Raw genomic sequence first — 20,560 nt, 5'->3', positions numbered from 1 at the left:
TGCGACTTGAAGAAAGCCATCTTGGCTCGTAAACTTGACAAAGTAGCTTGGCTTTGCAGCCCAAATCATCTGCTTGTTTTTTTTTCTTCTTTGGTTTGTTTTGCTCAACCTTTGAGCAATTATTTCTACATATTTTATGTTCGATTTGTCTAATTACAAACATAGGGGGAAGAAGGGGTAAATATTTGAAATAATTGGGAATTGCATTTTGGCAAAAAACAAATGTCGGATTTTATTTATAGGCTACACTGCCCACTGAAAGTTTCCAGTGAGACCAATCATGTTGGAATATGTAACATTAAATATGAAATATCATCAAACCTGCGCCATTTATGCTGAGAAATTACTGACTTTAAGTGAATCATGACAGAAAATGTTAAAATGTCAAAGGCATACCGTTCAAAACGCGAGTATCTCACCCCTTAATGACAAATTTATCACAATAAAATGTCAAATTCATTCCGGTAAAAATGGGACATTCCTTACAGAATTTTTCAGTCCTTTTCAAATTCGTTCATTTTCCGTACTGCTTAACCTCACCAGAGGCACCGGGGTGCTGGAGCTTATCCCGACAAGACGTTATGCTGCTAACCGGCTTGCGCATTTGACACCGAGAGAACAAAGGGGACACTTTGATTCCTCTGTCAATCCCGAAACTGCCAGGTTTTAAAAATGATTGAGCGCTGCAGCGGCTCGATGTAAAGAAGTCAATTTACAGTCCGATCTCCTTCAGCTCGGAAGGAAAAAATAAAGAGTTGAGTACTTGGGAGGATAGGTGGTAAACAAAGACCAGAAAAAGCTATTTGCATCTTGTAAATATTTGATCCATTAATAGCTTGCGCCATCTGCTGCAAACTCGGAGTGCCGCTGCGCGAGCTAGTAATTCGCCGCAGGCTCGTCTGGATTATCTACTCACACCCATTAACCACTTAATCACGCCGCTCACGTTCTATGCGATGATGAATGAAAGAAAGAACGGAAATAATGAACGTGAGCGTTCACAGACAGTCTTCCCAGTCTAAATGGATTGGACTTCTCGGTCGATGAATTAATACGGTCTGATGTTTGCCCCAAATCCAAGCACGGGCTTTATATTGAAACTGCAAATTATCTCATTTTATATCATCTTTAGCGACTCTGAGATATGTACAAGAAGTGACCCAGAAATTCCAAAAGTGATCTGAAATCAACCAGGTGACCCAGAATTGCCGGGAGATTATTCGCCTGGTCACTCCACCAGTGAACATCCTCGTCAACATCAACGCATTAAAAGTGCGTAAAAACCTAGTCCCCTATTCTGCCCGACTGCATTTTCACAAGATTCCCACGAAAGCTCTCTCACGAGGCTGTAAAATGCGTTTACAACACCGACAAAGCGCAGAAGTCATTTAAAACAACTCACGAATGATATTAGAAATGAAAGCATGTATTTCCTAAAAAATAAATAACATATGACTTTCTAATGTAGGGCTGGCAAATGAGCCAAGACTGCACTATGGCGGCACTACAAGAAAAGCGCGCTGAGGCCATCTGTCACGTCGCTTTGCTCTGACTTGACGGGATAAAAGTTGCAGGGAAACAAACACGGCGGCACAAAAGCAAAAGGGAAAAAGGTCAACGGGGGCGCTGGGAAAACCACGACGAGTCTCCGGGGCGGCCGGAATCAAAGCCAAAGAGACAATCGCGAGCGTTAACGAGCATAACGCTTTCTGTTGAAAGGCTCAATTATTGATGCAGTCGCTGATTGTCACACATCCATAATGGATGGCATCGCCTTCTATAATTCAGACGCCGCGAGGGAGCCACGTTGGCTTTCACGCCGACTGACGTTTGGCCGGCTTGAGCTTATAGTGCGGGTCGACAGCACCACCATCAGGACGCCTTATTCGCCATCGTTCAATGGCATCCAAAGAGCGTCAAGGTCCTGATTTTAATTGACTTGTACTGAATAAAATTTTTGATGATCATTCAGAATCAAGTCAATCAAATGGGTGGATTTACCAGATGTTACAAAATATCTATGCCTGTCCTAACACATAGGTTCTGTCACCTTCTATTTTTCAGTGATAAAACTTGGTTGTTGACTAAATAAAGATTTTAGAATATAGTAGGCGTGGTGAAATCGCGGCTCTTCGCTTCTTATCATATTTTGTATATTCCATGGCTCTTTGCCTCGTGATTGATGTGTTAATTCTGGCTAAATTGCAATTGATGTGTCTATTGAGGCTGAACACTTCTTGAAATTAACACGTTGTTTTGTGAGGGGAACAGTGTTGTGGTGAATAATATGGTTTTAATTGGGGGGGTTTAGTGTATGTTAAGGGTGAGCACTTACCTTGAAATGAACACATTATTGTTTGTGAGGGGAAGAAAGTTTAATAGTGACTAAAATTGTTTTAATTGTGGGGGTTTGTGTCTGTTCAGGGTGAAGACTTACCTTGAATTTAACACTTGTTTTGTGAGGGGAACAGTGTTGTGGTGAATAATATGGTTTTGATTGTGGGGTTTTGTGGGTCTGTTGCGGGTGAACACTTACCTTGAAATGAACACATTATTGTTTTGTGAGGGGGAGAAACTGTGATAGTGACTAAAATGGTTTTAATTGTGGGGGTTTGTGTATCTGTTTAGGGTGAACATTTACCTTGAATTTAACACATTGTTGTTTTGTGAGGGGAACAGTGTTGTGGTGAATAATATGGTTTTAATTTGGGGCTTTTGTGTGTCTATTAAGGGTGAACACTTACTTTGAAATGAACACATTATTGTTTTGTGAGGGGAAGAAAGTGTTGTGGTGAATAAGATGGTTTTAATTGTGGGGATTTGTGTGTCTGTTTTGGCAGGGCACCCTAATTTCCTGTATTTTAAGAATCATTTTAGGTTTTAGGGGACTAAATGCTGTGACGTCTGTGTATTGGCCAATCCGGCAAACTTTGCTCCCAAAGCTTTAGTCAATAAATCCCCTGTCAGTGTTTGGTTGTGTTGGACACACTACAAAAACGCAAGATGGCACCTAAAAGACCAGTGGATTGGCTGTGCTTACTGGCAGGTCATTTTCACACAGGGTGTATGTTGTTTGGACATTTATCACAATACCCATGTTGACAATCATTTTGTTTTTATCCGGACAGTGTTGGCTCACTCCTACCGAGATGTTCAAACAAAAAACTGTAGCGCGCAATTGGTGGATGACCTGGTGGCGGATATAAAGGTAGGGAAGACCGCAACATTTTGCATTTGTAAATATACCCCATGTTTCCGCTAATGCATCCTAGCAAATCTTAGAATCGTAGAAGATTAGACTTACCCATATTTCTGTCCTCTGTAAGTGTTCCCGAAGAAGTCTTTCCTTATTTGCACCTCCATGATAAATGTTTGGCAACAAGATGTCTTCCTGGTGCATTGGTATGGCATTATAGCCTTTTATCATGATTAGGAACCCCTGTAATATTACATTAAAACAGTTAGAAATTGAATTGAATTGAATTGAATTAAATAATGATAATAATAATAATAATCAGACATAGGCTTTGTCATCATCATTGACTCGTCAAAAGCCTAATTGTCATCATACCCAGCTGCGTACGACAAAATTGTCATGTAAATCAACATATATAAGTAAATTTGTAAGATTGATAAGATACATATTCATTGTACATTGTACTTTGTACAATGGGATGCATTCCAGGTACAGCCTGTGCGGGCAATTATGACCTACATTTACAAAACAGACAGGCTACCTTTCAATTCGCCACTGACGGCGCTCCGGAATCAGTGTTTAAGTAAAACAATAGGTTAGGAAGAGTGGAGAAAAAAAAAAAAATGAATGCAATATTGTAGTAGAATTTGTTTGAGAAAATATAACTCATACATCTCACTTTACCTTGATGGATGTTGTCTTGCTGGTGTATTGGCATGGCATTGTATCTTTTTACAATGTTGAAGAACACCTGTAAAACTACTACATCAAAACATGGTTAGAAATACATCAAAGTAATAAATACAATACTCTAGTAGAATTTGTTTAGCATCCTTTTAGATCTCACTTTACCCCGTTTTCTACAATGTTGTAAACAATAAACGAACCGTTTAATAGCAACACAAGCTAATCTTCAACTAGCTTCATCACATGCTTTTAAATGTTGAGTGGTCAACATCATTTGTTCAAGGATTTTCTAGCTATCTAGCAACAGAAATCTCTCGAATTTCGCAGATAATGTAGACCAGACGTGGCCACGATAATCGAAAAAATGCAAAGTAGGATCACCCTAATTATTACTAGCATACTAAAATACTACTTATAAGCGCGAAAAGACTGTAATAATGTATTAACATCCAAATATAATCTCTATTAAAAAAATGTAAATACTGTACTCACAGGGAAAATAGTTCCTCCACTTGATATGAAGCCAAAACCAGTTGAAAGGGAGTTTCAGTCCAAGCCCTTTTGCACGGTCCAGACCTTGAAGGGCAGCCCTCATTGACAGCGAGATACAGCTTCAGATTTGGGATGAAACGGTTTGAGAACCAGTCTTTTGTGAGGGCTTTCATGATCCAGGATTTTCTGTTGCTCATCCAGTAGTCAGGCAGCAAGGCTTTGTTCTTGTTTTTCCAATTCATGAGGAAGGTCCAACTTCTAAATCAAGGCTGGCTTTACCATCAAGCCAGCCAGCGGAATTCCCACACATGATGATGCTGATCGGGCACGTTCAGTTCATCTTTGGATAAGAATGTCCATGAAGGCATCTTCCAAATAAGTCCAGTCCATGTTGAAAGCCTGATCTAACCATTCTCTTCAAATATGTGAGGGTATTGTGGCGCCCGTTAGTCTAGATAACATCTATTGTGGAATTAGCAGGTGGCGTGAGTCGCAGATAGCATCATGTGCCTATAAGCCAGGGTCGGGCTGACCTTCCAAGAAAGATATCCGACATTGCCAAAACGATGACAAAGGAGGGCAGAAGTCTGTACGGTGGTCCGTCTATAAAAGACACGGAGTTGTCTAATAAAGTAGGTCTTGCCTCCTGTCTGGAACCGAAGCTTATTGTGCGTTTTGTTCAAACTCCAATAAGAGAACTCTTTTTCGCCGTAGCATTTCGCTGTCGATGCGAAATGTATTCCAAAGAGAAAGGCAAGATGATGTCCTTCTCGGCTGTTTGTATTATTTGGCGCGTCAATCTTCTTCGGTGAAATATGGCTTCTTCTGCGCTGAGTTCCACCCATTTAGGTGCTGAAGAAGCGGTGACCTGACTTCCGCCATTTTTCAATCTCCTGTCTTCCGCTTGCGAGTTTCAGCATGAATTTTGACATTATCAACTTTTTGTGTGTTGTGGTGAATAATATGGTTTTAATTGTGGGGTTTTGTGTCTGTTGAGGGTGAACACTTACCTTGAAATGAACACATTGTTGATTTGTGAGGGGAAGAAAGTGTGATAGTGACTAAAATGGTTTTAATTGTGGGGGTTTGTGTGTCTGTTTAGGGTGAGCACTTACCTTGAAATGAACACATTATTGTTTTGTGAGGGGGAGAAAATGTGTTAGTGACTAAAATGGTTTTAATTGTTGGGGTTTGTGTATCTGTTTAGGGTGAACATTTACCTTGAATTTAACACATTGTTGTTTTGTGAGGGGAACAGTGTTGTGGTGAATAATATGGTTTTAATTGTGGGGTTTTGTGTGTCTGTTGAGGGTGAACACTTACCTTGAAATGAACACATTATTGTTTTGTGAGGGGGAGAAAATGTGTTAGTGACTAAAATGGTTTTAATTGTGGGGGTTTGTGTATCTGTTTAGGGCGAACATTTACCTTGAATTTAACACATTGTTTTGTGAGGGGAACAGTGTTGTGGTGAATAATATGGTTTTAATTGTGGGGTTTTGTGTGTCTGTTGAGGGTGAACATTTACCTTGAAATGAACACATTATTGTTTTGTGAGGGGGAGAAAATGTGTTAGTGACTAAAATGGTTTTAATTGTGGGGGTTTGTGAATCTGTTTAGGGTGAACATTTACCTTGAATTTAACACATTGTTTTTTTGTGAGGGGAACGTGTTGTGGTGAATAAGATGGTTTTAATTGTGGGATTTTTTATGTCTGTTGAGGGTGGACACTTACCTTGAATTTAACACATTATTGTTTTGTGAGGGGAACAACGTGTTGTGGTGAATAATATGGTTTTAATTGTGGGGTTTTGTGTGTCTGTTGAGGGTGGACACTTACCTTGAAATGAACACTTTGTTGTTTTGTAAGGGGAACAAAGTGTTGTGGTGAATAATATGGTTCCAATGGTGGGGTCACTGCACGGTGGGGCTCTTTGACTCTCACAGTTTGATTTTTTTTTTTGCTCCTTGTGACTAACTTCTCACCACTTCTGGTCTAAAGCAAGTTTCTGGATGTGTTCCGGATATGAAACAGCAGGTGGCGGTGGAGTGCAGCATAAACCCTGAGCAGAAGGCCGGTTTGCTATTCCACATGAGGAATCTGACCCAAATGTTGCACATGAGCCAACTGCAAGGTCAGAACTACTGTTGGATAAGAAAACTTCTCATCAGAACATTTTGGACATTCCCCGATGTTTTCGCTGGGGTCAATGACGGTTGACTGTCGTTTCCATTCAGAGTGCAAAGGAGCCGAGCCTGGGAAATGCTCTCAACCTGAGGTTCCCCAGAACGGAGGTCTGGCGTGTGCCACGGTGGGCCAAAGGCGCTTCTGCAAACCACTATGCAACCATGTAAGTGCCACAGGTGAGAAGAAATAAAAGAAAGTTGGAGCAATATTTCTGGCCTCCCCAAGGGTTACGACTTTGCCTTCATAAGAAGAAGCAGAGTGTTTGAAGAGTGCAGTCCGGCGACGGGATTCAGGTGGCGCACGCAGTACGTCGGTGGAAACAAACTGGCCGTTTGCTCCGGTAAGTCCGATCCAGGAATTCTGTGACTCCACTTCAGTATGTCAGTGTCGATCGGAGCTTCTGAACTTTGTGGCGCAGAGTCCAACGTACAAGTAGCCGGCGCCAAAACGGCGTACTTTGACCGAGATGCTGACTGTTTGATCACCAAGTGGGAAGAACATAGAAAGAACCAGGTCCTCCAAGTCTTTGTAGAGGAGCTCATGAATGGCGGTGGCGCAGATGGAGAAGTCCAGTCGTTGTGTCTGCTTTGTGGTTGAGCGTTCAAATAGAGCTACCAAATCACTATGTGATGACAAAACATGAATAAATGCATGTTTTTTCTCTCCAGAAACTTGTGAAAATTCTTAAGACCGACAAGTCTTCAACATGTCAAAGTCAAACAGCGTTTTACTCAGCATCCTGTTCTGGTGACGGGCTTTGACATTGATTTGTGGTTTTAATTGGCATCACATGACTTCAGTGATCTGACTGCTGACTTGAAATGGTAGACTGCACACTAGAGGACAGCAGGGGACCACACACACAGCTGACTTGGTTCACGCTGGAGAACGTTGAGACTGACAATGCTGTCTTTCTAGCAACCTCCAAATTTGGAGGTCTATCGATGATTTAATATTAGCAGACGACCTGAGCTTCTTTACATTCATATTAAGCTTTTCTTTGAATTTTCTCCCACGGAGACAGTGATATGGACTTTGTTAGCGATGTTTCTAAAGGTGGATTTAAAGACTATGCGTAATTTTGTGTGCAAAAATCAAACTAAGCCCATCATTTTGGATGATCTGTAAAGGATATCAGGCTTTTCTTGACTTTACTCAAAAATGGTGGAATGTGGCTCCAAAATTGTGACCATTCTCTTGCCTTTAACAAGGGCCACCATTAACAGTTTAAGTAAACTAGTTTGTCCATTTATGAAGAGTAATACAATTTAGTTCATCCCACCCATAAATGTAGGATTAAACTGATCCAGGGTTGGAGTTTGGAATTGTGTATTCCCGCATGAGTATGTCACTTGCCTCTTAATCCTCAGAAACAAGGCGCCAATGCTTCTAATGCTGCTCTCCACCCTCGCGGCCGTCTATCTTCTTATGGCAAACACATGCAAAGGAGAACGTGACTACTTAGTCTAAAAATAAGCACGAATGTGATTTGCGGTAGCCGGATCCCGGCTAATATAACAGAGATGACGAGACGGACTTCTTACATCTTGGAGGTGTTGTACTTCCATCTTGAGGGTCTCCAACAGAAGCTCCATGTCTCCTTCTTCGTGCTTCTCCAGCTCCTTCTTAAGCCTGGATGAACATAAAGGGCAGTTTAGCTCTTTGCCGCTGCTGTCGTGGACGAGCAATAGACGTAAATATTTGCTTTTGGTAAATCACTGTATAACAATATAATTTCTATAAATTTGAGGACCACAATTTTTCCTAATGAATAACTAAATGGCTGCCATTGATGTACAATCCGAGTCCAATGAACTATGTTAATTCGCTGCCAACCCTGCCTTTTCCATTCACGGCAGAAGTACGGAAAGAGGACGTCTATCACCGTCAAAGGCACTGGAAGAGTGTAAAAGGTAAACAATTCTCAAAACGACGTACAATTGTGTTCTATTTGGCCGACGTAATTTCGCGCTCCAGCAAATGTTGGAAGGTTATATGGCACATTACACACCTCCATCTCTTCGATTGAAAAGACACAAAACACTTGGAGAAAGGGAGACACAATGGCATTTTTGCAAAGGGCAGCCCTCGCGTTTGTTTTCCGGGGCCATAAAATTACAGGGTTGTGGTCGGCGGAATAAGAATGATATGCTCCAGATTGCCATTTGCCATTGGTTATCTAACATTGGTGTACATTAGTCTCGTCCGGCGTAGTACCTTAAATCCCCCGTATGCCTTTGTGAGGGGAAAACAAAGTGCGGGCTGAACACATTTTTTCAAATGACTCCTGCACTCATTCATATTGACACACATTCAATTTCCACCAGTCGATACGCGGGGGGTAAAATACGGCTCTTAAAGAGACGCCCCGGTCGGGATTGATGGCTGGTGATCATAAGAATGAGCCCGGGCACATCCTCAGTACTTCCTGGGGGCCGATAAGGCCGGGGTGGGGGGCAATGAAGCGGCCGTATTTAATGAGGCTGATGGATGAACGGGCCACGCTAAGCGCATGCGGGTGATTTAGGTTCAGCTCGGGGGCGGCCGGCTCGACAAAAAGCCGACGCCCCGACAAAGACACGATTGGTCTTTGGCTCGGCGTCCGGCGAGGACACTTTGATGGGATTATCGACAAAAGAGCATTTCTTTAGATTACAGATACAGTAGATTTGCGAGCAGAACAGGATACAATAAACTTGATAATTAGACGATACGGTTGGGGAAGATTGGTTACAATGTGAAATTTATGATAGATAAATGAAGGTAGATGCAAGAAATGCACTGCTAGACACTAGGTCTAATAGAGAAAAGATGAAAGATACAAGAGAGTTGTGGTAAAAATGATCCATTTGAGATGACACAAACTTACATAGTACAAATGATACTTCAGTACAATAGATACGTTATATTTAGTGCAATAATTAGTAGTGGTCGATGTTGTCTTAGCTAACCTTGTAGGTACAATAGATATGTTACTTTACGTGCAATATACATTAAATATGATACCCAAAGTATGCAGATATGATACAGTAATTGCACTCCTGCAAGGATCGGCTTTAGCAATATTAGCGAGGCTTCCTTTGTTCCCAGAAGTTTATTGATTTTCTGTCCTTATTGGAAAAAAGGCGCATGAAGGCAACGATGCAATGTATTTGTTCATATATTAACATTATTGTTTAACTTTTATTGTTTGTTAACCTTGAAAATAAATAACGGATGCGGAGGGGACTTTTTCACCGGCAGAGGACAGTGTTTCACCGGGATTCGTGTATAACCTTGCTTCAGTTTTTTGGTACAAAATTTAGCGCGTTATACTCGAATACGGTAGTTGAAACTGAACTGCTAATTACAACTGTCCTCTCTCTGCTACCTAAAAAAAAATCATTCTAAAGATGTGAAATAAACTTGAAAGTCGAGGCAACGAATCCATGTTGGAAAGACAAACCCAGGTAAGCTGGGCCACCGCCGGCGTCCCGCTGGCCCCATTTCCTTCGGAGCTGTGTTTAAAAGCCCATTTGCCGTAATTAACTTGTCGGAACACCGAGGCTCGCCGTTGAGGTTGTTGGCTTTTTGACAACTGAATAAGGAGGCGTTCAGACTGAAGCTTTTAACGAGAATGCCACACAATGTGAGAGCTTTTCAAATCTAACCGTTAGCAGAACCTTAACCCCATTTGGCACGGTTATTTTTTTAACCCTTTTGGGCCAAACTCACGTGATCACGGCGGCGTCGGTGAAAGGCTTCTGATGGGCTGCGTGGCTTTCGGCCTGCAACGCCGCGGTTGTTTCCTTGGCTTTGTTCAGCTGCAGCAGAACATCTAAATAAAACAACGGTTTGGAATTGCACGTTTTGGCTTACGCGCGAGTCGTGTGGGTATCGGTAGCTCACCTGCGTGGATGCTTTTGAGGGCCTCCAATTCAAGATGGAGACTCCTCTTCTGTGTCAGCAAATCACTCATGTACCGGTTGCTTTGGATCATTTCCTCCATTTCTGAGTTTAAAAGGGAGAGGGTCACGGAACGCCCGGAACCCACGGGGACATTGGACACGTTAAAGAGCTGACCTTTGCGCAGTGAGTCCACCACCGCGCTCAAGTTGAGGACCTCCGTGTTGGTTTGACCGTCCGTCCCGGTGCAGAGACTGAATTCGGCGTTGAAGCTGGAGATCTCCCGCAGGAACTCTCGTTCCTCATATTTCAATGCGCTTTTCATCTCGGCCTGTCGTGCGAGGTCAGCCCACGATGAACTACCGACGTTTCGAACCTATCGGGCGGTAAGAACTTACCAGCTGTCGTTGAAGGTCCGACTTATCGGAGAGGAGCTTTTGGGTTCTCTCTGATATCTGCTCGGCACATTTTTTCATCAAGTTCAGCTGAAGTTTTACCAGGGACAATCGCTGGTCCTTGAAGGCCACGTGTGAAGGTAGGAATAGAAACACAAAATGCAAGACATTTTTTCAAAATTTCATGGAAACTGGGAGGACTGGCTGTGAACGTTCAAGTTTTAGAGCCAGTGGGTTAAAAGTGCAGCAATTACCCGTCAACAACATGATGATGGATTAATAGTTGCAGCTTTACTTTCCAGAGGAACTTAATTAAACTTATCTTCTCTGAACTTTGGCATTTCTATTACTATTAGTATGAAATAAAAAAATTAATCCATTTTGAATCTTGCCGTTTGTCATCTTTCATGAAGCAAACGCTGCCAGACCATGTACACATTTCATTATTGACCTGCGGCATCTTGTTCGATTCAAAAATCAATAAAGCTCTCTACTTGATGAAATCATCTGTGAAAACGCGTCGAGTAGCGGAGAAGCGGATGACCGTTAACTTTAGCGCACGGAAAGGGGCGACCGAGTGCCGGTGTCTGGTCGTAACTCAAGGCCGGGGTGTTTATTCTCTCGCGTGCTGTGATTACACTGCCCGCCACAGAAGCAATTGAAAAGAACAAGTGTTGTTTTCTTTAAGGGGCTCTTCGAAGTTTTCTCAGGTCAACTTTCCTCCATCATCACAGACGAAAGATAGTTTAGCTGCTTATATGGTCAGGTGGGCAACAAATACCTTTTCCCACTGTGATTGGAAGACGTCTAGGGGGTCCGAAAATGAGCAAGCATGAGTAGAGAACTACAATCCCTAATTTGATGTGATGAGATGTCTTATTCTTATTGCACAACAGAACAACAAAACTACTTTTTAAAATCATATTTTATATTTTCTTTTCTTATCAAGTAAGGGTTTGTGTGTCATTGTTTACCTTCAACCTGCACATGCGACTAAAGATAGAATTTAGCCCTCGGCTACAATGTTACATATGTTCATTAACATGAATATGAATATCTTCATTAATATGCGCTCTCCCTTATTAAATAAATCTAACTGAAACTTTCCTAATTGAATAAAGAGGAAAGTCATTTATTTGTTGACAGAAGTTTGAAGTTTTGAATTTTAAGGAAAAAAGATATAATTATCAATAGACTGATATTTTATTATTGTGATAACAATTTTTGTCATGTCGCACAGCTCTATCAGTGAACATTGGAGTTATGTATTTTTAAACATTTATTTGGAATTTACATTTAACTCATTGACGACCATTCAAAGTTATTCCTCTTAAATTGATGAATTGTTACTTTGTCGTTTTATTCCCTATTTATTTAAAGCCACGTCAATATTGTTGGACAGACGCGGCATCTTGCGCGCACGTAGGGTCGTCGGCTAAAGTTATCCGGTGGAAATTAGCCATTGATCGGACGGCGCCGCTCGCCATCGATCCCCCGCCGCCCTTATCTAAAGAACCAGAGATTAAACGTTTTGGATCATAAAAGGGATCAGATTGTCAATATGCCATTGCGCTCGACTTCTGCAGATGCGTCACTCGACAGTCACACTTGATGACTCTTCATTGAGTAATACATGAGTGACGTCCATTAGCACGTTTCGTTGATCCCATTTGGGAACGAATAAAGTGGAAAGCAGCAGGACAATGGAGGATGAATCATTCCAAAATTGTTTGATAAATATCCGTTTACCTTCAATTCAAGTTCTTCCGTGGTCTTCTGGTAGTTTTCCTTTGCAATGTTCAACTGTGATTCACATGCGGTTATGGCTATACACATGAAAAAATGTCATGGTAAATATGGTAGAAGACTAAATATGTCCTATAACTAGAACCACAAAGAGCAAAAAATATGACTCACCATCTTTTAAGTTTTGATCCTGCTCATTCAAATGTTGTTCTTCTGCAAGGAGGTTTTGGTGAAAAACTTTGTCCAAGCTCATGGTGGATGTGAGGAGTACTAAAGAATTTAAAAATATTAATAAAAGTTATACTCAAGGTGACAGGTTAACTGTAGGGCACAGAGTGAAATGTACACTTTACAGTGAACACAATTTGGACATTTAAGCCACACCAAGAAAACAAAAAAAATCACTGCGGAATAAAAACAAAACAAAAAAACACCATGACGACCTGCAGCAAATAACAATAAAAATCACCTCCAGCAATACAATTTGCTTCTCTTGAAAAGTCTGTCCCGAAAATATAATTGACAGTAAATCTGCAACTAAATCAATTAATTAATAAATACATTTCTTCTCCTTCAGCAACTGTGGGTTGACAACAAAACATTATATTTGCTTGTGTGGTTGACTACAGATGCAAATCGCTAGCTCTGGCTTTTACTATCTCACTATACAATCACAGGGTAGTTGTTGAGGTTTCCATACGCCCGCTGTAAGGCCTTGGCGTACTCGAACTCTGATTGGTTACAGCAACAGTTTGAACGAACGTATTATATGGTCCGGGGCCCCCCGGGCAGATTTCTAACCCTGGCAACAATAAGGTGATTGGTCAAATGCTTAAACCCGAAGCAATGAAAGGTATATCACAGATAATTCCGAACTATTTAATAAGTATTCATGAACATAATATCATTAACACGAGTCTATGATTCAGATATTGTTTCGGGCTCAAAATAGAGGCCCCGTAATCTTGCTATTTGAATAAGTGTATAGCGAGTGAATAACTAGCTGATAGTCAATACACACATTGTAGCTAGTAGGCCACAACTAATGTTAATAAGCCAAAAAGTGAGCAGTCTCGCACCAGTTTGCCAATATAGCTTAAATATGACTTTAATGTTCTATATATGAAAAACAATTCCTTTGTGTCCATTTTTTTGGACAAACCGAAGCCCCGCCCAACCACGTTTTTACATGCTAGCTTAACGAAGCCCCAGGAAGAAAAAAAAACGCATTGAAAAGAACTAAACAAAAAAACAACCTTGACTAAAACTTGGACTATTTTAGCCGATAAAGTCGTAACAAATGAAAGTAATTTCGTAAAGTTGCAACGCAGCGTCAGCCGAATGCTAAAAACAACAATACTAACATGTTAGCAATAACAGTCCTTCGATTGTTGAACCTGCTAGCACGTAAAATACGTAATTTATTGAAACATTTTGAAACAGCAACGACCTTCAAAGTAACACAATCCTCCCTAAAACGCGAAGTATGTTGTTTTTCTGCCTCATTTTAAGTGTTAAGTGCAGACTTGGTAATAGACGCAACTCACCACCGCCAGGTCGAACTTGCCAATTAGTGCCCGAGACACACAATGTCGGCACAGCTTTGCTAGGCCCACACGTCGTAATAAAAGTCATGTTGATATTATCGTTTGAATGTAAGATTCGCAGACCAATTGGATTGGTCGTCTGTTGTCGTCAAGGGCAATGAAACTTGATCACCCAAAGCCAGCCAACCCCTTCCAAGTGGATTTGATGACTCGTTGTGATTGGCACAGAAATTTGAATTTGTTGTTGCTGTTGTTGCTTCCGTTAACCCCTTGATGCCTACATTTACATCTACACAATACGTACACGTAAGGCACTTAAGGAATATGTAAGTATACATAAAAAATGCTACATATCAAAATTCTATTCAACATATATAGATGAAAATGGGGGAATTCAAAATAGTAAATAAATAATATAACCCTTAATGAGAATAACGTAATCAGCACAGTATTAGGGCGGCTTAAAATATCAAATTGAATAACTAGGACAAAACTAACTTAAAAATGCTTTTTTCAGTGTAAAATACATGAAAACTAACACACTTAAAGCACCAACAGGTGGCGCCAGCGTCCTCTACGTTTCACATTGTTTTGGTCGCGTGTAATTTGCACTCTTTATGCTCTCTCTATATACATATTGACCTGGTTATGATTACTGCACGCGATATATATCAGGTGAACCACATGACAGACATTTTAATGATTTATAATCCGATTGCAAGCAGTTTAAAGCTGTCCACTTACAGGCCAAAATAACAACCCAACATCAAAACCTTGTTATAAAAACAACTCTTCTGTGTGTTTAGTTTTAATAGGTTTGTAAATGAGGTCGATGCTTGCGAGGGAACTTAATGAAACACTTCATAAATGCTGCAAATGATGCTTTCGAGAGCATAGCAGAAAAAGAAAAGGGCAGGAAAAAAACAAAAACAAAAAAAAACCTTCACCGTCAGGTTATTTCCATTACGCGTACTTTGGGACCACGCCGCTCATTAAAGATAAATATGTATTTGCGCTCGTTATTCGGCCACTGCGTCCGAGCTGTTTGTTGATCTCATTTAGCGTCTTCTTCTTCCTCTTCTTCGTTGTCTTTTTTGTGTGTGTGTGTGCAAGCAAGCATTGGCGGTGGCGCACTTGAGAGGCGCGCGCTCGCTGTTCAATGCGCCACTTGGTCAGACGCGAGCATCCCGTCGGACGAGCACCAGCCAGCTTCTCCATCCAGCTTCTCCAGCCAGCTTCTCCAGTGGTATTCGCTGACAACAAGTCCACCACAGGATTTCTATTCTTCTCTTTTTTTTTGAATGCGCCGCAATGGAATTCCTTCCCGTGGATTTAAAGTGAAGGCAACTTTGCGCATTTCCTTCCAACGAAGCTTGTGTGCTTGGTGCGTGAGGAGAGAATGATGCTCGCTGGACTCTGGCTTCTTCTGCCGCTTTTAGGTACCGGTACATCTTCAGCTTTTTTGGAGTGGGGGGGATTTTCCTCGTTTCAGGGCCTCGAGCAGAAAGTGCGACAAGAGCTGTAGATAATCAACTTTTTGCCGTACAAGTTTGAATGCGCGAGTGGGGGAGAAATTCACGTCGTGAGAGTAAATGAAGCATATTGCTAGACAACCAGGTTTCCTTCCAATCGCAGTATTATGGAAGTGTTTCTAATGTTTTGACCGTTTGACGCAGCGACACAAGCTCTCCAAAGTGGCAAATCAAACACCATCAAAATTGTGGATTGGAGAAACATACCTGTCAACCTCTGCCAATAACTGCCCTTTTAAATGATTATGATTCCCCTTACAAACCCCCCAAAAACCCTTACAAACACGGTGTTTGTAAGGTTTTTGGGGGGTTTGTAAGGGGAATCATAATCATTTATAAGGGCAGTTATCGGCAGAGGTTGACAGGTATGAAAGCAAAACATAAAGATACGGATAATAATGAGCTAAGCATTTCTAATATAGTGAGCCTTTTAGTGAAGATAACCAAAATAGCTAAATCAGGACAAATGTGCTTGGTATGATCCAACTATAGGCAAAACATCGGAACTCTTTTCTGGAAAAATGTATAACAAACAGTAGAAAAATGTTTAGATTGCATAGGGAAGTGTACTAATATGTTGAGAAATTCATCCAAATATAAATATAACCAACACAAACTACGAGTTTAAGTAAAAAATCTATCATCCAAGATCACAAGAATTAAATGAAAATATATTTTACGATGAGTTAGCTTCCATAACTAAGAGATTTTACCCCAAAATTGACCTATAAATGACGCTGACTATTTTTTCCCGGACAAAATATTGACGCAGGGCTGCCTCGTAGCCATCACACTGACAAATGGTTTTAATTAGAATTTTCTTTTTGTATCAATAGAGTATAATAACAGTGCCGGTTTGATATTTTTTAGAGCAAAAAAAAAAGTCTATCAAATTTGTGATACACAGAGTAAAATTGGTTTCATATGTCGAATGTAATGAGCTTTCTAAAAACCTTATCAAGGTAGTCCAAATACCCGGAAAGTTAATTAAATCATGTATCGGAATTGTGATAACATAAAACAATAAATCGTGATATTGAACGATATAGGCAATTTGGTACTAATTCAAAATGCTTTACATCACAGCAATAGTAGGATATTAAGCACGGGTTACTACAACGAGAAAATGATTTAATTTGTTTTGATGAAAGAAAAAACAACAAAGCTAATTTTTGCTAGGACAAAAACGATGGAAGCTATTTGCAGAGTTTCTAATATTTCAAACTCCTACTGACGCTAAATAAAAGAACCAAAATATTTACGAATACACGTCCAGGGAGCTCATTTGCGAATAGACCATTTTGTTTAGGGCACCATCTTGTGGCCACCTTTAGGCCATTCCGAAACTTCGCAATAACTCGAAATTTCGAAACGTTGTCGGCGACGCCAACTTTGCCGTAACTTTGTGAGAGGCCCGTAAAAATAAGCCGCCCCTTGACCTTTCCAGATGCGCTGCACGGGGCCGAAGAGGGCGGGCGGGCGTCGCGCGTGGACTGCGTGCGGGCCAGCGAGCAGTGCCTGAAGGAGACGGCCTGCAGCAGCAAGTACCGTACCTCGCGGCAGTGCGGCGCCGGCAAGGAGGGCAACTTCAGCGCCGTGGCGCGCCACCAGGCGCAGAGGGAGTGCCGCGGGGCCGTGGAGGCGCTCAAGCAGAGCCCGCTCTACAACTGCCGTTGCAAGAGGGGCATGAAGAAGGAGAAGAACTGCCTGCGCATCTACTGGGGCATCTACCAGACCTTACAAGGTAATCGCCGTATATCCCGCACCCGTCGGGGCGCCGCAATATCGGGAGCGAGGCCGCGCTTAACGGAAACAAGGAGACTCACCCGATGCCGAACGTCGTCGGCCGTTCCGTCAACCTGCGGTGCATTCGTCTATGGAGAAACAAAAACAAATCAGTAATACAGTGGTACCTCGACATACGATCATATGAAATATATCATATTAAATGAATTCTACGTTGGCATTTCCATAATGTACCCGGTGGGAAAATGTCGGGGGCTTGCGTGTCCTTAAGATTGGCGTGTGACTTGCGGTCTACGATAGCCGAACAACGTGACACATTGTTAGCCACTCGAGTCTTCCGACCGTGTCAATATGACACAAGTTACTCATCCGGCTGACTCACGGCAGCTTTTTAGACCGCAAACGTCACCCCTGTTTTCCTTTAGGGACCACCGTAGCCTCTCTTCTCGCGGGCTAGATGAGACAAAATGTCAGCCAACGATGTGTCATCATTGGAGACACATCATTGGACTGACTGGGGTGAGATGTACAAGTTGAAATTTATTTGGCTATCCGCTTCATTTCTCCTCAAGGCAAACATGCTTTCAAACATGTATTTTCTGTCGTTTCACTGCCACTTCTCCCAGTCAAACATCAATTGGACTTTCACTCAGTGTTATTTAAGACCAGTATTTGAATTATTTAGGAAAAGTGTCATGCTGAATACCACACTGGCAGTCAACACAAAGTTTTTCATCCACTCCCGTGGAAATCGTAGGAATAAATTGTCCTTGCCAAAAGAAAGCTAGATTTTAATGGGATGGACTATACGTAGACTAAAGAAGAACTGGACGGCGTTTGTTTTCACTGGGCCTGCAACGAAAGCCACTCCGATACGACGGACGACAGTGTCGCTCGCGTTAGCGGACTAAAAAATGAGCTTAAAATGTTTGTTTGAGTTTTTCTCTAAACACAGCGTTTGGCTGTTAAAAGAGCCTCCAGAAAATCCATTTCACATTTTTGCTGGCAATGTTCTTTGGGGTTTTCATGATGGGAAAAGTTGTCCCTCGTGTTCAAAAATGTTGAAAAGCACCGGGCCGGTCTGATGAAACCAGGGAGGGGGCAGGGCGCCGCAGGGGGTCCGGGGGGGGGGGGGGGGGGGGGGGGTGTCATTGTGGCCAGCGAGGCCGCATCCACTCGCTGACCAAGCTGCCTAATCAAGCGCGAGGCCGCGGGGCAGCGGGGCTATCGACCGACCCAAATAGCCGCGTCGCTAGCCTACAAACGAAAAAAAAAACAAGGGAACGACATGGCAATACGCGAACAAGACACGTTTACGACCGCCGCAAATCACGCTTTTTTCGTTGCCAACATACGGTACGAGTGCCGTTTGGTGGCGAGCGAGCAAAGGCGCGCGGTTACGCGAATGTTCAACGTGACGCACGGGAGCTTCGGGTTTGATTCTCTGCCAAACCCGGCTGAGAACTGGCACCAATAGCTGACTTTTTTTTCAACGGCGTCAGCGCCTCAGCTTAGGTTCAAAGCTAGGTTATTACTATATAGCTCACTAGAAGATGCACAAATAGTCAAGGGGTGCTTTACTCTCTCCCTGGAGATTTTCAGGCACTTCCTATTTTTCTATGGGGTATCTTCTGGTTGGTCTCTTCCCTGTTAATTCATTGGCTGCCATTGACAATCTTGGCCAAACCAAGAACAATTTATTTTTGAGTTCATAGGCAGCTATTGATGGTGAAATGTTCATCTCCTGCCAACCTCCCACTTTGAAGAAATGGGTCGTCTATTAGCGATAAACCCATTGATGGGAGGATGCATTACGGTCATAGATACATTGTCGATTGGTCGCCGGTCTTTTGGTCGCCAACTTTTGGTCGCCGATCTTTTGGTCGCCCGGAAGGTTATTGATAATGACCATTGAAATGGTTGCTCAAATTCCCTAAATACAAATTGCGAATGACTATTTAGTCATACTTAATGCCCTAGTAATTATTAGACTAAAGAAAAGCTCCAAATTTCCTGGACTTTTATTGTTTTTTGTTGGAGAACTTGCTAAGACCCTGACTGAACTGACGTCGCTTCTTAAAGGGACAACGCATGTACATACAAACTCTTCTTCTACACTCACGCTCAGTGAAACTACTCATGGCCATTGTCGGCTTTTATTCATGTGTAGACCGTCTTGTTTTACCTTGTTTTGTCGCCGCTCTTTTGGTCTCCGGTCTTTTGGTCGCCCGTTGTCGCGGTCCGGGCGACCAAAAGACTGGCGACCAAAAGACCGGCGACCAATCGACCCCACACGACGGTCATAGGAAGAACAAATGAGATTTGTCCGTTCATTAGCTGCCAATGCTAACACTAGAAAGATGAGCCTCAACCCATTGGTGGTGGTGGAGTTGATTAGGATCATTTACTTTGGCCCTCCCAGTCCAAAGAGATTAGACCTCTATACGATCCGCATTTAATGCATTTAAATGTCAATAAAAATGGACAATGTCAGAATGTTTTCCCGTCTCCACTTTGCTCTCCGTCTCATTCGATGTTATCTCGTCAGGTAACGACTTTTTGGAGGATTCCCCCTACGAGCCGGTCAACAGCCGCTTGTCGGACATTTTCCGCCTGGCCCCCATCATCGGTGAGTCGCTTTTGTTTATCCGTTCATGTCGGTCGGTCTGGGAGCCTCCTGTAGTTTTCTCCAGCCTTTTCCGAATATTCCTTGCCCCTCCCCTGTTTGTTCTTCCTACTTTTTTTCACCGCTTTCCCAAAGCTGAGCCCGCACGGTGGCGATTGAGCAGCCAAGAAAGATAGCAGCGTGGGTTTGCTTGTCGACAGAGTACAAAGTTTGCACGTCATCGCAAACAGCCGGATGATGTAAAGTGCTAGTCGTAATTAGCTTGGCACCATTTGGAGCGGCGACATTCATTTTAGTTGTCCTTGCGAGTATACATATCCCCCTGAGAACCAGGAAAATTCATTTGACATACTCTACCGCGTATCAAAGATGAAAAAAACAAATATTACCTGCGTGGTGTAACGGTGCACTGATCTCAATGGGGTTCGGGTTAGTTAAGGGTTGGTTAAGTAACAATCTGATCCAATGGAAACTCAAAATATTGATCAACGTGGTAGTCTTTAAATCTGTTGTTTTATTC

General features: G+C 42.2%; 3 protein-coding genes across 10 annotated transcripts in view; 2 read left to right on the top strand and 1 right to left on the bottom strand.

Annotated features, from left to right (window-relative positions):
* Positions 1-2,955: 2,955 nt before the first annotated feature.
* LOC144084369 (uncharacterized) lies at positions 2,956-7,234 on the top strand. Of its 2 annotated transcripts, none has more exons than XM_077612728.1 (6): positions 2,956-3,046; positions 3,129-3,208; positions 6,414-6,510; positions 6,614-6,726; positions 6,789-6,903; positions 6,982-7,234. In XM_077612728.1, the coding sequence occupies exons 1-6, from the start codon at positions 3,004-3,006 to the stop codon at positions 7,158-7,160; spliced, it is 627 nt and encodes a 208-aa protein (XP_077468854.1). In that variant the 5' UTR covers positions 2,956-3,003; the 3' UTR covers positions 7,161-7,234. The 2 variants fall into 2 exon arrangements, with proteins under 2 accessions (XP_077468854.1, XP_077468852.1); XM_077612726.1 differs by having other exon boundaries at positions 6,411-6,510.
* Positions 7,235-7,474: 240 nt separating this feature from the next.
* The window catches only part of LOC144084367 (coiled-coil domain-containing protein 172-like), a 73,831-nt gene continuing 60,745 nt past the window's right edge, over positions 7,475-20,560 (bottom strand). For 3 of the 6 annotated variants that reach the window (XM_077612720.1, XM_077612721.1, XM_077612722.1), the window contains 9 exons: positions 17,495-17,542; positions 12,761-12,859; positions 12,593-12,669; positions 10,847-10,963; positions 10,626-10,779; positions 10,452-10,553; positions 10,278-10,380; positions 8,108-8,195; positions 7,475-7,988 (listed from right to left, as the gene is read on the bottom strand). In XM_077612720.1, coding sequence (XP_077468846.1) covers positions 7,953-7,988; positions 8,108-8,195; positions 10,278-10,380; positions 10,452-10,553; positions 10,626-10,779; positions 10,847-10,963; positions 12,593-12,669; positions 12,761-12,842 — 759 coding nt within the window. In that variant the 5' untranslated portion in view covers positions 12,843-12,859; positions 17,495-17,542 and the 3' untranslated portion in view covers positions 7,475-7,952. Of the gene's footprint in view, positions 7,989-8,107; positions 8,196-10,277; positions 10,381-10,451; positions 10,554-10,625; positions 10,780-10,846; positions 10,964-12,592; positions 12,670-12,760; positions 12,860-14,136; positions 14,347-17,494; positions 17,543-17,648; positions 17,707-20,560 lie in introns of those variants that run through there. The other 3 variants (XM_077612723.1, XM_077612718.1, XM_077612719.1) reach the window with 3 other exon arrangements.
* The window catches only part of LOC144084360 (GDNF family receptor alpha-1-like), a 30,922-nt gene continuing 25,226 nt past the window's right edge, over positions 14,865-20,560 (top strand). Inside the window, exons 1-3 of one of the 2 annotated variants that reach the window (XM_077612701.1) lie at positions 14,865-15,575; positions 17,116-17,412; positions 19,963-20,043. In XM_077612701.1, coding sequence (XP_077468827.1) covers positions 15,536-15,575; positions 17,116-17,412; positions 19,963-20,043 — 418 coding nt within the window. In that variant the 5' untranslated portion in view covers positions 14,865-15,535. The remainder of the gene's footprint in view (positions 15,576-17,115; positions 17,413-19,962; positions 20,044-20,560) is intronic. The other variant, XM_077612702.1, reaches the window with a different exon arrangement.

Source organism: Stigmatopora argus, chromosome 11, assembly GCF_051989625.1.
Source record: "Stigmatopora argus isolate UIUO_Sarg chromosome 11, RoL_Sarg_1.0, whole genome shotgun sequence".
NCBI lineage: Eukaryota > Metazoa > Chordata > Actinopteri > Syngnathiformes > Syngnathidae > Stigmatopora > Stigmatopora argus.
This window is presented reverse-complemented; position numbering and strand designations above follow the sequence as displayed.